This window comes from Watersipora subatra, chromosome 7 (assembly GCF_963576615.1).
Source record: "Watersipora subatra chromosome 7, tzWatSuba1.1, whole genome shotgun sequence".
Lineage (NCBI taxonomy): Eukaryota > Metazoa > Bryozoa > Gymnolaemata > Cheilostomatida > Watersiporidae > Watersipora > Watersipora subatra.
The window spans coordinates 532,275-552,836 of NC_088714.1; the positions used below are offsets into that span (position 1 = coordinate 532,275).

The 20,562-nt window shown below is 37.6% G+C and overlaps 3 protein-coding genes across 4 annotated transcripts; all 3 read left to right on the plus strand.

The window, feature by feature from the left end:
- The first annotated feature begins 1,275 nt into the window (after positions 1–1,275).
- Positions 1,276–12,957, plus strand: LOC137399691 (uncharacterized). The gene is made up of 6 exons (XM_068085888.1): positions 1,276–1,307; positions 11,822–11,864; positions 12,013–12,029; positions 12,228–12,256; positions 12,446–12,590; positions 12,852–12,957. The coding sequence occupies exons 1-6, from the start codon at positions 1,279–1,281 to the stop codon at positions 12,955–12,957; spliced, it is 369 nt and encodes a 122-aa protein (XP_067941989.1). The 5' UTR covers positions 1,276–1,278.
- LOC137399530 (chorion peroxidase-like) lies at positions 2,083–7,065 on the plus strand. Its single transcript, XM_068085685.1, has 16 exons — positions 2,083–2,225; positions 2,484–2,539; positions 2,651–2,833; positions 2,999–3,178; positions 3,381–3,599; positions 3,798–4,028; positions 4,135–4,238; positions 4,457–4,569; positions 4,781–4,920; positions 5,048–5,118; positions 5,244–5,338; positions 5,579–5,703; positions 5,818–5,949; positions 6,184–6,283; positions 6,398–6,522; positions 6,635–7,065. Exons 1-16 carry the CDS (start codon positions 2,086–2,088, stop codon positions 6,784–6,786), a joined length of 2,166 nt encoding a protein of 721 aa, XP_067941786.1. The 5' UTR covers positions 2,083–2,085; the 3' UTR covers positions 6,787–7,065.
- A 117-nt stretch (positions 12,958–13,074) lies between the features above and the next one.
- On the plus strand, positions 13,075–17,186 carry LOC137399531 (chorion peroxidase-like). Of its 2 annotated transcripts, none has more exons than XM_068085686.1 (14): positions 13,075–13,201; positions 13,362–13,541; positions 13,744–13,962; positions 14,161–14,391; positions 14,498–14,601; positions 14,790–14,932; positions 15,144–15,283; positions 15,411–15,481; positions 15,608–15,702; positions 15,943–16,067; positions 16,182–16,313; positions 16,547–16,646; positions 16,761–16,885; positions 16,998–17,186. In XM_068085686.1, exons 1-14 carry the CDS (start codon positions 13,153–13,155, stop codon positions 17,147–17,149), a joined length of 1,866 nt encoding a protein of 621 aa, XP_067941787.1. In that variant the 5' UTR covers positions 13,075–13,152; the 3' UTR covers positions 17,150–17,186. The 2 variants fall into 2 exon arrangements, with proteins under 2 accessions (XP_067941787.1, XP_067941788.1); XM_068085687.1 differs by having other exon boundaries at positions 14,820–14,932.
- The last annotated feature ends 3,376 nt before the right edge of the window (positions 17,187–20,562 follow it).

Here is a 20,562-nt window from a genome sequence, read left to right on the forward strand (position 1 = left end):
GTCACCACTCTATAGACTGGTCCACTCAGATGTCACCACTCTATGGACTGGCACACTCAGGTGTCACTACACTATGGACTGGCACACTCAGGTGTCACTATACTATGTAAACTCAGTATTTATTATTTTCAACTGACTCTTATTATAAACACTCTCTACTACCTTTTTCTCCTACTTATCTTCCTCCATATTCATATCTGACACTGTTTTTATATTCCTAATATTCTGAAACTCTCTAATATATAGTCTGAGTTAGTGAATACAAAGGTTTTTTTACAGTTTACCAAAAATTTGTTTGCTTTATTAAGTTTCAGCAATTAAGCCGAAATCAAGTTAAATTTTACTATTTTGTAAGTCTGACATTGCTAGTATTTTAGTAATGAAATTAATTTACCAAAATTACCAACTCGATGTAAGGTTACAATAGCCTGTGTTTCCAGAGACAGCTCTGTCTTGTTTAATAATTGGAAACATATACATGTATAACATGATTGCTATTATTAGCTTAAATGAGCCAATAAGATAAGTATAAAATTATAGAAATGACAATAGCCAGCAGGTGTCACAATTGACACAAGCCAGCATGTGTTCTTAGTAAAACTAAAGATCTACTGAGTGCTATGACAGGTAAACTTACATATGGCGAAAGTAAATATTATGTGAAAACCTGTTTTTTTGAAGAACAGTTTATCGAGCTCTTACCTGCATTGATTAGGATGCTTTCCTAGTCTCTACCTGCGTCACTTCCTCTAACTGTATACACACCGGCTTGGAAATTCCTACTTGTTCTCCTTTCATATTTAAATGTTAAACTAGGAGTGCTGACCTAAGGGGTGACATCAGACGCCACACAAAGAAAGGGTTGCCTGCGTATTTTCAGCCAGTTTGTAATCCTGAGCCAGCTAGCACAGGAATAGCGTCAGTCACACTTTTGCAATGGTGAACTTTGTCATGTTTTTAAAAAGCTCCTTGAAATCCTGATTAATGATGTCCTATATAGTTTGTCTAGCAACATGTAGTTGGAGTTCTTCCACCTGTCATAGAAGAGATAGAAAAAGGATGATTAATGTAAAATATAGGGGTGGATTGAGTCATATTTTTGCTAGAAGACTACCAATTTAACAGAATCTACTCGTGTCTATTATATATTAACAACTCCTACATCAACAGGCTTACATCCACCCCTTTTTCACTCATCACACACTCTATTATAAAAGCAAGGAGCCATACAGCTGATGACATTATCAAATAGACACACCAAGTAACAAGCAAGCAAAAATGGGATCTCTAAAATATTTTTTCCATTCGTAAGTACCATCTCTGAGACAGTCTAGAGAAATCAGTTATAAATAATGTCTACTTCTGTTCTCAATTAACACATGTGAATACATTTTAGTATCTAAATTCTGTGTTATGGTAAAATGGTGGTTACATCTGCTACACTTTGTTGTAGGTTACTAATAGCAGAAGTACTTATACTGACTCTAAACATACAGGTAGGTCAAGAGGTCAAATTTTATTAACTTTGCTGCCTCAACTATAATTTACCTATTCCATGTCATAAACACGTATCATCCATCTGTCCTATATACTTATATATTTGTTACCCATAGTATAAACCTATTGGTATATGTTTTGTAGGTCACAATATCACAAGGGTATGTATACTTTGGAGAGCCATATTACTCTAATCAACTGGTATCAACGTTATGAGAGGTTTCGGTTGCATGATGATTCTCAGTGTAAATACCTGTAAATGAAACTCTGGTGAAGGTGCTACATTACTGCTGACGCTGCCGTGCATGGTAGTTAGAGACTATCATTAATACTATTAGTCATAGTTCTTCTGTATTTTGTAGAACATCAGATGGAGAATGTAACATTACAGGTAAGCACTGGTTCTTTTTTTCCTACTATCAACCAGTACAATATCAATTTTATCATACGCTGCCGTATAAGAATAGCTGCCAGTTCAGCAGAATCTTAGCATTTTTAACTAAATATTCATTAAGATTAACTGGTTAGCAAATTGTCAACCCGAGTCTAGCTATCCATTTGCATTCATATTATTTGTTGACAGCTGAGATGATTGAGAGAGAACGAGCTGAGAAAAGGTTCAGCAATACGATATTTAGCCGTAGCACCGGAAATGAGTTCATCGACAATTCAAATGCTTCTTTGGCAGCACAAACAGATGCTGCCATACTAAGGAGCATCGTTGATCAGTGAGTACATTTCTTTATATCCATGACAACGGCGTTCATAGAGATGTTCAGTGAGATGGTCAGAGTGGTGTTCATAGAAGGATCTTCATAGAGGTCTTCATAGAGTTAATCAGAGTGGTCTTCATAGAAGTGTTTGGTATATAGAAATAGAATGGTGTTGGTTATAAGCCTTCAGAACATTCAGCATCAACTGATTTCGAATCTGTTTGGCTGTCTCTGACTCTTTGGTAAAGAAAGTACAACTTTATATTCTTGTAGGACTGGAATCAACGTAACAACAAGTTTTGATGCTGATGGCAATCCAGTTGATCCAGGTGAGTCTTTCACTCTAAAAGCTAAAATTATTCTTATGTTAATAAACTGAAGTTTATGATCAAAATACCTCCTAAGCAGAATCTAAACCCTCTGACAACGTTTATTTACAGAAGTAATGCAGGTGTCAGCCGAGCTACGTACATCTTGTGAATATGACCAAGCCAACTCTCTGCCTTGCAGCAGTGGCTATAGAGAGCCAACAGCGATATGTACAAATAGGCAAGAAGGCAGGAAAACATGGGGAATGTCTGGAACTCCATACACCAGAATTCTACCCGCTGCTTACCAAGATGGTACGTACCATTCTCCTTCTTAGCTAAAGTTTCTTTTTAACTTTGATATTATTAGAATGTTAGGCTATTTGAATTAGTCATATGGGGTATTGTAAGTTTACCTTTCTATGTTCGGTAATTTTTCGCCCTATCAAACTGCTCATTGCATATCATACAATTTTTCAGGTGTCAGTGAGCGTCGTACACTCGAACACGTTTCTCGCCAACCTCTGGCTTCCCCAAGAACAATCTCGACAACAGTAACTACCACTGAGTTAATTCTGGACTTTGAGGGGTTCAATGCTGAGATCATGCAGTGGGGTCAATTCACAGCCCACGAGTTCACTCATCTCTCTGAAGTAGAACGTAAGTTTGACTCGTTGTGTGAAATATATAGAAAGCTTACAATCATAGTAGGTTAAGATCAATTTCAATGTTTTGAGTAAATTTGTCTTAACATTTTGTGTGACTTACTTTCAAAGCATAATCTGCTGATTAGTAGATACATAACTGTAAACATGAAGCTTGTTATATTACTGAAGTGCAAAATATTTTATCACAATTTTAGAAGAAACCGAGTGCTGCCCTGATCACATATTCGCGTCAAGAAATGGAACCGCAGTGCAGCCGACGGAAGAAGACTTGGAGGCTATCAGACAGGAGTTAAAGGAAACTAAAAAAGATGTATGCATGCAGGTGGAGACAAAGAATGACACTCACTACGGAGGGTATCTTTGTATGACTCAACGACGCTCTAGCCCCGCCCCTCTGCACGACTGCTCTTCAGGTATTTCCATTTTACAACTCGTGGCCTTGAACTTTCATAACATTCTCTCAGTGAAAGTTTCCTGAATAACGCGAATAATAAGCTTCATTTCTGGAGCTCAGAACTTACTTCTAGGTAGAGGGACAGAGGCAAACCTGATTTTCCTTGAGTTTATCGTTCAAATTGGTTGTATATCAACATGCGTGGTGCTTGTTACAGGTCCAAGACAGCAGATGAACAGTATTACTCATGTCTTCGACGCATCTGCCATCTACGGCAGCTCTCAAGAGGAGCTAGACAGTCTCAGAGATTCTACAGGTGGGAAAATGAAGACCCAGACTGTTAATGGTACAGTATTACCCCCACCAGATAATAGCAGGTGTCCTGTGGCACGAAAGGCTGCTAACAAATGTCCATTTCTTGGAGGAGATACAAGGATTAATACGACTCGTGAGTACTTGTTATAACGCTACTAACATGGTAAAATACTCTTCTCGCCTGAAGCTAGTTTTGTGATATTCAGCTGTGAAAAATATATATTTAAATTCTCTTACAGCCAACCTGGTCTCAACTCATACAGCCTTCCTTGTCAAGCACAACCAGATAGCCGAGAGACTGAGTAGCATCAACCCTCACTGGGACCATGAACGTCTCTTCCAGGTTAGTTACTAGCAGCTTCTGACAAACTTGTTTGATGTACATTCGATATGTAATCATTAACTCAGCAACAATGCTACAGATATTGATGTCGATGTGGGGCAACTTAACAACTGGTTCAGTAAATGCATGTCTTATGTTTGTCTCCGCGTGAGTAAGCAATTCCTAAAATAGGTTAAACTTTTCTACAGGAAACGAGGAAGATTATATCAGGTATCCAGAGCAGCACACACTACTATGAATATCTTCCACTCATCATTGGCAATGAGACAATAAGCAAGTACGAGTTGAACAACTACACAGGATTTGACCATGAAGTCAACCCTTCCTCACTGTAAGTGTCATTCTAAATGTACTCTCAGTTACTTCTACTTAGTTCAGGAGGGGCACTTCATCACCACTCTCAATGACCTACATGTAGGGTCCTCAGGCTATAACTACTTGCTTGATTAATAAAGCTCTTTAAATTGTTCAGTCCCAAATCAGATCCTATATGACACAATACATATGAGTTTATAACAGAATGACATTGCCTTTGCTTTCAGGAATGAGTTGGCACACGCAGCTTTCAGATTCGGACATTCGACAGTAGGTGGCAGGTTCTCCGTTCTCAAAGATGATGGTTCAGAAGACTTCTTAGACCTTACACAGAACTTCAACAATCCTGATCTTCTCTATGATGGAGGTGAGATCTCATAATGACTGACATATTTATCAACTAGTAGATGCGGATGGCACTACAGGAAGTTGATAGTGATAGCTGATTATACTGCTTAATTTATCCCTTCTAATACTAGTCATTCGTGTTACAGGTTACCAGCAGTGTCTTAAGGGTCTACAGAAAGATGTACCATGGTTGGTTGACAGGAACTACCCAGTAGCAGTGAGTATTTTCTTTATAGACATCTAGTACCGCTATTTATGTCAAGTTCATTGCAATCAGCTGTCTATTGCCATACAATGGTTGCGACCTCGTCCAAACCTGACAGTTTGCTTTTGAATATTTAGATGAGAGACACCCTGTTTGCTGTCAAAAAGGATATCGTTTCATTGAACATCAACAGAGGAAGAGATCATGGTTTTCCTCCTTACGTGGCATACAGGTATGGTAGAGCGCAGTAGTGTTTCTCTCAATACCAATAGTCTGTTCATTCATAAATGTCTCTATTACCATCTCAACCAACACCTTGACCTCTCTTTTTACTTCATATTGAGACAGAGCTATAAAATAATATATGTAAATATTTAGATAATAAACAAGTAGAATATAAGAATTCACTATACTGCTGAGTCGATAGACAAGAGACTTTTTCTATACATGACATTGTCTTATTCTATTATAGACGCCACTACGGGCTGAGTATTCCACGAACATTTGAAGATCTCAAGGACACACACCCTGAAGAAGTTGTAGAGGCCCTACGTAAAGTTTATACAACTGTCACTGATGTAGAACTCTATATCGGAGGTAAATAACTACATCATTCACTTATTCGGCTGTAAAGTCATCACTGAGTATGACCAGTGGTCCATTTTATTGGTTTTGGTTCAAAATAATCATAAAGTCTTAATTAACTTTTAGGTATCACAGAGAAGCCACTCACCGGAGCTTCTGTCGGAGAACTCTTTGCCAATATCATAGGTGATGGATTTGCCAGAATTAGGAATGGAGACAGACTCTTTTTTGAAAGCCCAGAGAGCGGCCTCACTCAAGGTAAATATATTCACCTCTAGTTTCTCCTCAGTGTTCAGGTTCGAATATATTACTTTAGATTTGTCCTCTCATTGTTCACAAAATTCAAAAAATGTGAGCTAGATTATACAACTATTGGAGATGAAGAGTACAAGTTTACATAGAAAGGTGATGGCTAACTTTGCTCTAGATGTTTATTTTATTATAATGCCTCTGGTATTAACTGCTCTCATGGCTCTCCTTTTTCTCTTACAGCTCAGATAGACAGTATCAAGGGATATAAATACAACAAGTTCTTATGTGACATCGGAGGCATGGCTAACATAAGCAGCAACGCTTTCATCATCGCTGGACGGTGAGTCGATTTTATCTTTTAAAATGCTGTCGAGAATGTTGACATTACAGCGTATAGCCTGTGAACCACAATACTCTATGCAGTCATTTTTATTGTTGTTTGTTTGGATTACAGAAAAGGAGCGACTACAGTTGAATGTGACAGCCTTCCAGAACTTGACTTGGAGCTCTGGAGAGAAAACACTCAGTCACCCCCTCAGTGCAGTTGGAGGGTTACTAACGAAGGACCCTGTTGCTTTGGTAGGTTACCGTCTCACTTACCCACAAATCTTCTGCTGAATTTGCAACACGAGAAACCATTCTGTTTTCTACCTGATAAACAGGGTCTAATTGGACATGATCCATTTTGTAGGCAGCCAAACTTTGACAAGAACCTGTGAAGGAGATGTCGGTTGCCTCTGTGAAGGCTCTGATACCATCGAGGAACCATGCAGCTGTGTCACTCCTGACTGTGTGAAGAGTTTATGGCGCAGATGTTTAAGCAAGCTGAGAGAGAGATGGTAGAGAGACCAGAATATTCATGTTAATCCATCTACTGCCTTCCATGTCATCATCTTGTACCTTATATACAATTTTTTACTGCAGTAAAAGTTTGTTGAACTAAAGGTTTTATTTTTTTAGAATACGCAAAGTTACTTAGTGTAGACAAATAGAAATAATTTTGTATAAGAGAATCGTACCTAGGCCAACCGCAATGCCACCATTTCTTAACTCAGTTGTATCTCATTGCTCAAGAAAGACATTTCTTTCCTATACAAATCATAGGTGATTGATATTTGAGTGCTTTACTTCTCTATGACCAAATCTAGCAGAATATATTTTTACATATCATTATGTCTATTGTAAGTTGTTCACTTACCCTCTCATTCATGTTCATAATTATTTATTACCTGTTTATAAAGCAATTATATATAATTGCTTTATTGTTTTTGGCTCAAGACCTCATCCTGTGAAATTATCAGTAAACTCTTTTTTATAGTAACTATGATATAATATTGTTATCAGCAGACTCTCCTTTGCTGATACCAACTCGGTATGCTATAGAGAGTATACTACTTGCGCCAATCAATATGTAATTAGGAGGATCAATTATATTCATTCATAACCTGTTATTGATTCTAGCTAAATTTTTCTCACTTGCTCAACACCTACAACATCTTAAACCAGCACAAATTGTTACATCATCAAATTCTATTCATAATAAAGTGCAATAAGAGTACATTATTTATAGGTCATGAACTCTGCACAAATCGGTGATGTTAAAGATCTTGTTGAAATAGCCCATTCACTCGTAACAACAGAAGCTGCCTTTCCTAAGATTAAAAAGTTGTTGCCAGTTCTGATTGCCAGACTGTAACCGCTGCCCGCTGCTCTATTCAAATATAAGTTTTGTAGAAAGTCAGCAGTTCAATACTGATGCTAAAGCTGATTACTTTCAATTTTGATACTTAACTTCTGTTTTTAATTGAGTTGTTAGATTATTTTAGGCCGAAGACTCGTGGACTTGTTAATAATGACATTGATAAGAGATGATAACTCATAAACCTCTACCAATTTTATTTTAGAGTTAGTTGAGATTTATGATTTATGATCTCTTATGATTTCTGATATAATTCTGGATGCTGAAACTAGCATCCAGAATGATATCATCATACTGCTTATTTCGCTTTCAGAGTAAATATTGTAAAATATACAACCATAAATATAGAAGGCACCCAGACGATACCAAAAGTAAGTGAGGATGTTGAATTTGCTGCTTATTGTAACTAGTGACCAATTGAGTTGTTATTTTGTGTTTAAGCAGATCCTTGGGGAGACTAATGAAAATCTTAAAAAATATATTAACCAAAATGGTTTCTCTAAAACTAGAATTAGGAGTCGCTGATTATAATGTGATCCTACTAACATGTGTAGAACTTAGAACATTGTTAGCAGCTCTTCCATAGACCTCTGAATTGTGTGATCTGATAATTTTAGTAGGCTGTTTAGTTTCAAATGAGCCCACATATTCTTTTTTGTGTTGACATAAAACATTCATTTTCCAGTTTGTAATTTATTGTAATTGTCAATATTAAAGAGATATGATTTGACTAAATCTGTTTGTAAAAACTGAACTCTGTTTTCCCTTTGATAGGAAGTCTTAAAATTTTGATACAATGTTTCTTCACAAGCTCATCAAACAATTTCTCTTTCACCGCACTTTCCAACACCAGTTCCTCAACCACTAATCCAACTAACTCTACCGACACTGCAAGGTCCAGTTCCATGTGACGTTTCCGAGACTACAGGAATAACAACTTCGGGACATACGCACTAGCACTACCTGACACACTGACTATCGACTCTATGACAAACACCAGATCTGACTTGATAAATACTTGGAATGAAGGGACTCAAGCTGACTCAACTACTTGTAACTATACACAGACATAGACTCTAGTAATAGACAAGATGACCCAGACTACGTACATTATACAGACTTTTTAGTACTTGGCCACACAGCTCCTACATGCCTGTTTTACTTCATTTCTAACATTTCTACTGTATTAAATATAACTACTGTATATTCCCTCAACTAGTATAGTCTCTGTCTATCTAATCACCATGTGCTGCTCTTGATTATAAAACTGACAGTTATCTACCTCAGGTACGTCAGAGAGTTGAATTAGAGCAAACAACAATGTTGAAAAGAAGCAGTTTGGGTTAAAACCGAAGGTTCCAGAAGGTTCCAAAGATATTATTTTAGCACGTAAGCATGTAGCATTTAAAAAGGTTACAATTTTTAATGAAAAGTTCATAAAGTTATCCTAAAGGTTTTGTAAGCATAAGAACTTTGGTAGAACCTCCATATACTAGTATAACTAGTAGCATAAGAGGGCAGTTGGTACCGTAAGCCTCAGATATGTCAGGTTTTTTGCGGGGAGGGCAGGTACAATCCCATTAGTTCATTGGAAAATTTAGCTAAGTTTAACTGTGCATTAGTCTGAGTATCTTAAAGTTAACCTTTTTGCGGAGCAGTAGTCAAGACTACAGGTTGCAGTCTTGACTACTGCTCGGCAAAAAATGGTAAACCATAAGACCCAGGTAACCATAAGACCCAGGTAACCATAAGAACCAGGTAAACCATAAGAACCAGGTAAACCATAACAACCAGGTAAACCATAAGGCCCAGGTAACCATAAGAATTAGGTAAACCATAAGAACCAGGTAAACCATAACAACCAGGTAAACCATTACAGCCATATAGTAAAACCAGCAAGAAAGAAGTACTATCATAAAGGATAGGTTGTTATGGAAAAGGATAAGTAAGGAATGATATAATAGGACATGAATATTGCAACAGATCAGGTGATACGAGTAAAAAGAGCAGGTATCATTGTGAACGATAGCACACATAGACATACAAGGCTAGAGGTATAGCTCTATAGTGTGGCCGAGGAACAGTGATGGGAAAGATATAAATATTGGATGAGAGAACTGAGAAAGCAGTGAAGACATTCTGTAGAAGAATTGTTTATAGCATTAGGACCATGTAGGTTTTTAGGGGTCGCGCACTGCATAGATTAGGGATTAAAAAGCATCGATTGCATCAGCACGTATACCAAAACAAGCACCTGCGTCACCTATCTAGTTGCTCCAATCTAATTCCAGTTAGTTAAACGCTGAAATAGTAATTATATTGCAATAATATTAATGTGTTGCGGAAGTTGGCATTTCTTGGAAGAGCAAGTATGTGAGGAGGGTTTTGAGTATGATTAATTCGGTTGAAATTGACAGTTATTGTAGTTTTCAGTTTGATAGTGTCACAGCCATGAAATTAAGTAATAGAACTTGAATTTTTAATAAATGTGAGGATGCAACTGCCGAGGAGAATAGAAATATAATAGAGATATCTGAGCTCTTTATCGGCCATGTCTTTATGCATCTCTTTATTTTTCTCTTCTCATGTTGAAGTTGAGGCTTGCAGAAGGCGTCGCATGACCACCGGTCTACTATAGCGCCCCAAGGGAACTGTTTGTCGGCCCAGTGTAGCGCTTCCACACTGGCCCACCCAGGTGTGACCCCTCTAGGGACTGGCACACTCAGGTGTCACCACTCTATGGACTGGCACACTCAGGTGTCACCACTCTATGGACTGGCACACTCAGGTGTCACCACTCTATGGACTGGCCCACCCATGTGTGACTATACTATGGAAACTCAGCATATATTATTTTCAACTGACTCTTATAAATACTCTCTACTACTTTTCTCTCCTACTTATCCTCATCCATATTAATATCTGACACTGTTTTTATATTCCTAATATTCTGAAACTCTCTAATATATAGTCTCAGTTAGAGAATACAAAAGTTTCTCTCAAATTTGGTAAAAATTGTTTGTTTTATTAAGTTTCAGCAACTAAGCAGAAATCAAGTTAAATTGTACTATTTTGTAAGTCTAACATTGATAGTATTGCAGTCAGGAAATTAAGTTACCAAAATTACCAACTCGATGTAAGGCTACAATAGCCTGTGTTTCCAGAGACAGCTCTGTCTTGTTTAGTAATTGGAAACATATACATGTATAACATGATTGTTATTATTAGCTTAAATGAACCAAGCAGATAAGTATAAAATTGGAGAAATGACAATAGCCAGCAGGTGTCACAATTGCCAGTATGTGTTAATAGTAAAACTAAAGATCTACTGAGTGCTATGACTGGTGAACTTACATATGGCAAAAGTAAATATTATGTGACAATTTGCTTTTCTGAAGAACAGTTTATCGAGCTCTTACCTGCATTGATTAGGATGCTTTCCTAGTCTTTACCTGCGTCACTTCCTCTAACTGTCTAGTGTCTACACACCAGCTTGGAAATTCCTACTTGTTCTCCTCACATATTTAAAATGCTAAAATAGGAGGGCTGACCTAAGGGGTGACATCATACCTCACACAAAAAAAGGGTTTCCTGCGTATTTTCAGCCAGTTTGTAACCCTGAGCCAGCTAGCACAGGAATATCGTCAGTCACACTTTCGCAATGGTGAACTTTGTCATGTTTTTAAAAAGCTACTTAAAATCCTGATTAATGATGTCCTATATAGTTTGTCTAGCAACATGTAGTTGGAGTTCTTCCACCTGTCATAGGAAGAGATAGAGTAAGGATGATTAATGTTAAATATAGGGGTGGATTAAGTCATATTTTTGCAAAAGACTACCAATTTAACAGAATCTACTCGTGTCTATAAATATATTAACAACTCCTACATCAACAGGCTTACATCCACCCCTTTTTCACTCATCACACACTCTAGTATAAAAGCAAGGAGCCATACAGCTGATGACATTATCAAATAGACACACCAAGTAACACACAAGCAAAAATGGAATCTCTAAAATATTTTTTCCATTCGTAAGTACCATCTCTGAGACAGTCTAGAGAGATCAGTTATAAATAATGTCTACTTCTGTTATTAATTATCACATGTGAATACATTTTAGTATCTTCATTCTGTGTTATGGTGAGATGGTGGTTACATCTGCTGCACTTTGTTGTAGGTTACTAATAGCAGAAGTACTTCTACTGACTCTGAACATACAGGTAGGTCCAGATTTCAAATTCTATTGACTCTGCTGCGGCCTCAACTATAATTTACCACTTCCATGTCATAAACACATATCCATCTGTCCTATATACTTATATATTGGCTACCTATTATAGTATAAACCTATTGGTATATGTTTTGTAGGTCACAATATCACAAGGGTATGTATACTTTGGAGAACCATATTACTCTAATCAACTGGTATCAACGTTATGAGAGGTTTCGGGTTGCATGATGATTCTCAGTGTAAATACCTGTAGATGACACTTTGGTGAAGGTGCTACATTGCTGCTGATGCTGCCGTGTATGGTAGGGACTATCATCATTACTATTAGTCATAGTTCTTCTGTGTTTTGTAGAACATCAGATGGAGAACGTAACATTACAGGTAAGCAGTGATTCTTTCTTTTCCTACTATCAACAAATACAATATCAATTTTATCATGCGCTGCCGTATAAGAATAGCTGCCGGTTCAGCAGAATCTTAGCATTTTTAACTAAATATTCAGTTAGATTAACTGGTTAGCAAATTGTCAACCCGAGTCTATCCATTTGCATTCATATTATTTGTTGACAGCTGAGATGATTGAGAGAGAACGAGCTGAGAAAAGATTCAGCAATACGATATTTAGCCGTAGCACCGGAAATGAGTTCATCGACAATTCAAATGCCTCTTCAGCAGCACAAACAGATGCTGCCATACTAAGGAGCATCGTTGATCAGTGAGTGCATTTCTTTATATCCATGACGTTCATAGGGGTCTTCAGTGAGATGATCAGAGAGGTGTTCATAGAGGTGTTCATAGATCTTCCTAGAGGTCTTCATAGAGTTATTCAGAGTGGTCTTCATAGAAGTGTTCGGTATATAGAAATAGAGTGGTGTTGGTTATAAGCCTTCAGAACATTCAACATCAACTGGTTTCGAATCTGTTTGGCTGTCTCTGACTCTTTGGTAAAGAAGGTACAACTTTTATATTCTTGTAGGACTGGAATCAATGTAACAACAAGTTTTGATGCTAATGGCAATCCAGTCGATCCAGGTGAGTCTTTCACTCTAAAAACTAAAATTATTCTTATGTTAATAAACTGAAGTTTATGATCGAAATACCTCCTAAGCAAGATCTAAACCCTCTGACAACATTTATTTACAGAAGTAATGCAGGTGTCAGCCGAGCTACATACATCTTGTGAATATGACCAAGCCAACTCACTGCCTTGTAGCAGTGGCTATAGAGAGCCAACAGCGAGATGTACAAATAGGCAAGAAGGCAGGAAAACATGGGGAATGTCTGGAACTCCATACACCAGAATTCTACCCGCTGCTTACCAAGATGGTACGTACCATTCTCCTTCTTAACTAAAGTTTCTTTTTAACTTTGATATTATTAGAATGTTAGGCTATTTGAATTAGTCATATATTGTAAGTTTACCTTTCTATGTTCAGTAATTTTTCACCCTATCAAACTGCTCATTGCATATCATACAATTTTTCAGGTGTCAGTGAGCGTCGTACACTCGAACACGTTTCTCGCCAACCTCTGGCTTCCCCAAGAACAATCTCGACAACAGTAACTACCACTGAGTTAATTCTGGACTTTGAGGGGTTCAATGCTGAGATCATGCAGTGGGGTCAATTCACAGCCCACGAGTTCACTCATCTCTCTGAAGTAGAACGTAAGTTTCACTCGTTGTGTGAAATATATAGAAAGCTTACAACAATCATAGGTTAAGATCAATTTCAATGTTTTGAGTAAATTTGTCTTAACATTTTGTGTGACTTACTCTCGATGCATCATCTGCTGATTAGTAGATACATAACTGTAAACATGAAGCTTGTTATATTACTGAAGAGCAAAATATTTTATCACAATTTTAGAAGAAACCGAGTGCTGCCCTGATCACATATTCGCGTCAAGAAATGGAACCGCAGTGCAGCCGACGGAAGAAGACTTGGAGGCTATCAGACAGGAGTTAAAGGAAACTAAAAAAGATGTATGCATGCAGGTGGAGACAAAGAATGACACTCACTACGGAGGGTATCTTTGTATGACTCAACGACGCTCTAGCCCCGCCCCTTTGCACGACTGCTCTTTAGGTATGTCCATTTTACAACTCGTGGCCTTGAACTTTCATAGCATTTTCTCAGTGAAAGTTTCCTGAATAACGCGAATAATAAGCTTCATTTCTGTAGCTCAGAACTTACTTCTAGGTAGAGGGACAGAGGCAAACCTGATTTTCCTTGAGTTTATCGTTCAAATTGGTTGTATATCAACATGCGTGGTTCTTCTTACAGGTCCAAGACAACAGATGAACAGTATTACTCATGTCTTCGACGCATCTGCCATCTACGGCAGCTCTCAAGAGGAGCTAGACAGTCTCAGAGATTCTACAGGTGGAAAAATGAAGACCCAGACTGTTAATGGTACAGTATTACCCCCACCAGATAATAGCAGGTGTCCTGTGGCACGAAAGGCTGCTAACAAATGTCCATTTCTTGGAGGAGATACAAGGATTAATACAACTCGTGAGTACTTGTTATAACGCTACTAACATGGTAAAATACTCTTCTCGCCTGAAGCTAGTTTTGTGATATTCAGCTGTGAAAAATATATATTTTAATTCTCTTACAGCCAACCTGGTCTCAACTCATACAGCCTTCCTTGTCAAGCACAACCAGATAGCCGAGAGACTGAGCAGCATCAACCCTCACTGGGACCATGAACGTCTCTTCCAGGTTAGTTACTAGCAGCTTCTGACAAACTTATTTGATGTACTTTCGATGTGTAATCATTAACTCAGCAACAATGCTACAGATATTGATGTCGATGTAGGGCAACTTAACAACTGGTTCAGTAAATGCATGTCTTATGTTTGTCTCCGCGTGAGTAAGCAATTCCTAAAATAGGTTAAACTTTTCTACAGGAAACGAGGAAGATTATATCAGGTATCCAGAGCAGCACACACTACTATGAATATCTTCCACTCATCATTGGCAATGAGACAATAAGCAAGTACGAGTTGAACAACTACACAGGATTTGACCATGAAGTCAACCCTTCCTCACTGTAAGTGTCATTCTAAATGTACTCTCAGTTACTTCTACTTAGTTCAGGAGGGGCACTGCATCACCACCCTCAATGACCTACATGTAGGGTCCTCAGGCTATAACTACTTGCTTGGTTAATAAAGCTCTTTAAATTGTTCAGTCCCAAATCAGATCCTATATGACACAATACATATGAGTTTATAACAGAATGACATTGCCTTTGCTTTCAGGAATGAGTTGGCACACGCAGCTTTCAGATTCGGACATTCGACAGTAGGTGGCAGGTTCTCCGTTCTCAAAGATGACGGTTCAGAAGACTTCTTAGACCTTACACAGAACTTCAACAATCCTGATCTTCTCTATGATGGAGGTGAGATCTCATACTGACTATCATATTTATCAACTAGTAGATGCGGATGGCACTACAGGAAGTGGATAGTGATAGCTAATTATACCGCTTAATTTATCCCTTCTAATACTAGTCATTCATGTTACAGGTTACCAGCAGTGTCTTAAGGGTCTACAGAAAGATGTACCATGGTTGGTTGACAGGAACTACCCAGTAGCAGTGAGTATTTTCTTTATAGACATCTAGTACCTCTATTTATGTCAAGTTCATTGCAATCAGCTGTCTATTGCCATACAATGGTTGCGACCTCGTCCATACCTGACAATTTTGCTTTTGAATATTTAGATGAGAGACACCCTGTTCGCTGTCAAAAAGGATATCGTTTCATTGAACATCAACAGAGGAAGAGATCATGGTTTTCCTCCTTACGTGGCATACAGGTATGGTAGAGCTCAGTGGTGTTTCTCTCAATACCTATAGTCTGTTCAGTCATAAATGTCTCTATTACCATCTCAACCAACACCTTGAGCTCTCTTTTTACTTCATATTGAGACAGAGCTATAAAATAATGTATGTAAATATTTAGATAATAAACGAGTGGAATATAAGAATTTATTATACTGCTGAGTCGATAGACAGGAGACTCCTTCTATACATGACATTGTTTTACTCTATTATAGACGTCACTACGGGCTGAGTATTCCACGAACATTTGAAGATCTCAAGGACACACACCCTGAAGAAGTTGTAGAGGCCCTACGTAAAGTTTATACAACTGTCACTGATATAGAACTATATATCGGAGGTAAATAACTATATCATTCACATATTCGGCTGTAAAGTCATCACTGAGTATGACCAGTGGTCCATTTTATTGATTTTGGTTCAGAATAATCATAAAGTTTGAACTAACCTTTAGGTATCACAGAGAAGCCACTCACCGGAGCTTCTGTCGGAGAACTCTTTGCCAATATCATAGGTGATGGATTTGCCAGAATTAGGAATGGAGACAGACTCTTTTTTGAAAGCCCAGAGAGCGGCCTCACTCAAGGTAAATATATTCACCTCTAGTTTCTCCTCAGTGTTCAGGTTCGAATATATTACTTTAGATTTGTCCTCTCATTGTTCACAAAATTCAAAAAATCGAGGTAAATTCAGCAACTATGAAAGATGAAGAGTACAAATTTACATAGAAAGGTGATGGCTAACTTTGCTCTAAAGGTTTATTTTATTATAATGCCTCTGGTATTAACTGCTCTCATGGCTCTCCTTTTTCTCTTACAGCTCAGATAGACAGCATCAAGGGATATAAATACAACAAGTTCTTATGTGACATCGGAGGCATGGCTAACATAAGCAGCAACGCTTTCATCATCGCTGGACGGTGAGTTGAATTTATCTTTTAAAATGCTGTCGAGAATGTTGACATTACAGCGTATAGCCTGTGAACCACAGTACTCTATGCAGTTATTTTTATTGTTGTTTGTTTGGATTACAGAAAAGGAGCGACTACAGTTGAATGTGACAGCCTTCCAGAACTTGACTTGGAGCTTTGGAGAGAAAACACTCAGACACCCCCTCAGTGCAGTTGGAGGGTTACTAACGAAGGACCCTGTTGCTTTGGTAGGTTACCGTCACACTTACCCACAAATCTTCTGCTGAATTTTCAACACGAGAAACCATTCTGTTTTCTACCTGATAAACAGGATCTAATTGGACATGATCCGTTTTGTAGGCAGCCAAACTTTGACAAGAACCTGTGAAGGAGATGTCGGTTGCCTCTGTGAGGGCTCTGATACCATCAAGGAACCATGCACTTGTGTCACTCCTGACTGTGTGAAGAGTTTATGGCGCAGATGTTTAAGCAAGCTGAGAGAGAGATGGTAGAGAGACCAGAATATTCATGCTAATCCATCTACTGCCTTCCGTGCCATCATCTTGTACTTTATACACAATCTTTTACTGCTGTAAAAGTTTGTTGAACTAAAGGTTTTATTTTTTTAGAATATGCAAAGTCACTTAGTGTAGACAAATAGAAATAATTATGTATAAGAGAATCTTACCTAGGCCAACCACAATGCCACAATTTCTTAACTCAGTTGTATCTCATTGCTCAAGAAAGACATTTCTTTCCCATACAAATCATAGCTGATTGATATTTGAGTGCTTTACTTCTCTATGACCAAATCTAGCAGAATATATTTTTACACATCATTATGTCTATTGTAAGTTGTTCACTTAGCCTCTCATTCATGTTCATAATTATTTATTACCTGTTTATAAAGCAATTATATATTATTGTTTTATTGTTTTTGGCTCAAGACCTCATCCTGTGATTTTATCAGTATAATGTTTTTGTACCAACGATGATAGGTCATCAATAAACTATAATATTACTCTAAAGTCTCCTGACCCGAGCTTGTTTACCATTCATATAATCATCTTATTATCTAACCAGGCTCATGTGTAGAACATAGTTGGTTCATCACATGCTACACGGCAGCATTGTCAGCATGTTATCACTGATCACTACAGACTCTTTCTTGCTGATACCAACTCTGTATGCTATAGAGAATATACTAATTGTACCAATCAATATGTAGTTAGGAGGATCAATTATATTCATTCATAACCTGTTATTGATTATAACTAAAATTTTTCACACTTGCTCAACACCTACAACCTTTTAAACCAGCACAAATTGTTACATCATCAAATTCTATTCATAGTAAAGGGCAGTAAGAGTACATTATTTGTAGGTCATGAACTCTGCACAAATTAGTCATGTCATAGATTTTGTTGAAATAGCGCATTCACATGCAACAACAGAAGCTGCCTTTCCTAAGATTAGGAAGTTGTCGCCAGTTCTGATTACCAGACTGTAACCGGTGCCCGCTGCTCTATTCAAATATAAGTTTTGTAGAATGTCAGCAGTTCAATACTGATGCTAAAGCTGCTTACTTACAATTTTGCTACTTAACTTCTGTTTTTAATTGAGTTGTTAGATTATTTTAGGCCGAAGACTCGTGGACTTGTTAATAATTACATTGATAAGAGATGATAACTCATAAACCTCTACCAATTTTATTTTAGAGTTAGTTGAGATTTATGATTTATGATCTCTTATGATTTCTGATATAATTCTGGATGCTGAAACTAGCATCCAGAATGATATCATCATACTCCCTACTTCGCTGTCAGAGTAAATATTGCAAAATATACAACCATAAATATAGAAGGCACCCAGACGATACCAAAAGTAGGTGAGGATGTTGAATTTGCTGCTTATTGTAACTAGTGACCAATTGAGTTGTTACTTTGTGTTTAAGCAGATCCTTGGGGAGACTAATGAAAATCTTAAAAAGTATATTAACCAAAATGGTTTCTCTAAAACTAGAATTAGGAGTCGCTGATTATAATGTGATCCTACTAACATGTGTAGAACTTAGAACATTGTCAGCAGCTCTTCCATAGACCTCTGAATTGTGGGATCTGATAATTCTAGTAGGCTGTTTAGTTTCAAATGAGCTCACATATTCTTTTTTGTGTTGACATAAAACATGCAAATTTCCCAGTTTGTAATTTATTGTAATTGTCAATATTAAAGAGATATGATTTGACTAAATCTGTTTGTAAAAACTGAACTCTGTTTTCCCTTTGATAGGAAGTCTTCAAATTCTGATACAATGTTTCTTCACAAGCTCATCAAACAATTTCTCTTTCACTGCACTTTCCAACACCAGTTCCTCAACCACTACTCCAACTAACTCTACCGACACTGCAAGGCCCAGTCCCATGTGACGTTTCCGAGACTACGGGAATAACAACTTCGGGACATACGCACTAGCACTACCCGACACACCGACTATCGACTCTATGACAAACACTAGGATCAACTTGATAAATACTTGGAATGAAGCAACTCAAGCTGACTCAACTACTTGTAACTATACACAGACTTCGACTCTAGTAATAGACAAGATGACCCAGACTACTTATATTATACAGACTTTTTGTGACTTGGCCTCACAGCTCCTACATGCCTGCTTTATTTCATTTCTAACAGTTCTACTGTATTAAATATAACTACTGTTTATTCCCCCAACAAGTTTGGTCTCTGTCTATCTAATTACCATGTGCTGTTCTTGATTATAAAACTGACAGTTATCTACCTCAGAGAGTTGAATTAGAGCAAACAACAATGTCGAAAAGAAGCAGTTTGGGTTAAAACCGAAGGTTCCAAAGAAATTATTTTAGCATGTAAGTTTGGTTTACTTCAAAGATTGAATTTAAAGAAATATCACAATTTGTAATGCAAAGTTCATAAAGTTATCCTAAAGGTTTTGTAAGCATAAGAACTTTGGTAGAACCTCCATATACTAGTATAACTAGTAGCATAAGAGGGCAGTTGGTACCGTAACCCTCAGATATGTCAGGTTTTTGCGGGGAGGGCAGGTACAATCCCATTAGTTCATTGGAAAATTTAGCTAAGTTTAACTGTGCATTAGTCTGAGTATCTTAAAGTTAACCTTTTTGCGGAGCAGTAGTCAAGACTACAGGTTGCAGTCTTGACTACTGCTCGGCAAAAAATGGTAAACCATAAGACCCAGGTAACCATAAGACCCAGGTAACCATAAGAACCAGGTAAACCATAAGAACCAGGTAAACCATAGCAACCAGGTAAACCATAAGACCCAGGTAACCATAAGAACCAGGTAAACCATAAGAACCAGGTAAACCATAACAACCAGGTAAACCATTACAGCCATATAGTAAAACCAGCAAGAAAGAAGTACTATCATAAAAGATAGGTTGTTATGGAAAAGGATAAGTAATGAATGATATAATAGGACATGAATATTGAAACAGATCAGGTGATACGAGTAAAAAGAGCAGGTATCATTGTGAACGATAGCACACATAGACATTCAAGGCTAGAGGTATAGCTCTATAGTGTGACCGAGGAACAGTGATGGGAAATATATGAATATTTGAGAAGAGAACTGAGAAAGCAGTGAAGACACTCTATAGATGAATTGTTTATAGCATTAGGACCATGTAGGTTTTTAGGGGTCGTGCACTGCATAGATTAGGGATTAAAAAGCATCGATTGCATCAGCACGTATACCAAAACAAGCACCTGCGTCACCTGTCTAGTTGCTCCAATCTAATTCCAGTTAGGTAAACGCTGAAATAATAATAATATTGCAATAATATTAATGTGTTGTGGAAGTTGGCATTTCTTGGAAGAGCAAGTATGTGAGGAGGGTTTTGAGTATGATTAATTCGGTTGAAATTGA

Excerpts from the sequence above, each read along its gene's own strand:
- LOC137399531 (XM_068085686.1), top strand. The coding sequence starts at position 13,153 with ATGTCTGGAACTCCATACACCAGAATTCTACCCGCTGCTTACCAAGAT. Across the intron at positions 13,542-13,743 it reads TCATCTCTCTGAAGTAGAAC|AAGAAACCGAGTGCTGCCCT; the intron begins GTAAGTTTCACT and ends TCACAATTTTAG. Across the intron at positions 16,068-16,181 it reads TATAGAACTATATATCGGAG|GTATCACAGAGAAGCCACTC; the intron begins GTAAATAACTAT and ends ACTAACCTTTAG.
- LOC137399691 (XM_068085888.1), top strand. The coding sequence starts at position 1,279 with ATGGGATCTCTAAAATATTTTTTCCATTC. Across the intron at positions 1,308-11,821 it reads CTAAAATATTTTTTCCATTC|GTTACTAATAGCAGAAGTAC; the intron begins GTAAGTACCATC and ends ACTTTGTTGTAG. Across the intron at positions 12,591-12,851 it reads CTAAGGAGCATCGTTGATCA|GACTGGAATCAATGTAACAA; the intron begins GTGAGTGCATTT and ends ATATTCTTGTAG.
- LOC137399530 (XM_068085685.1), top strand. The coding sequence starts at position 2,086 with ATGATTGAGAGAGAACGAGCTGAGAAAAGGTTCAGCAATACGATATTT. Across the intron at positions 2,540-2,650 it reads TGGCAATCCAGTTGATCCAG|AAGTAATGCAGGTGTCAGCC; the intron begins GTGAGTCTTTCA and ends GTTTATTTACAG. Across the intron at positions 5,339-5,578 it reads CCTCCTTACGTGGCATACAG|ACGCCACTACGGGCTGAGTA; the intron begins GTATGGTAGAGC and ends ATTCTATTATAG.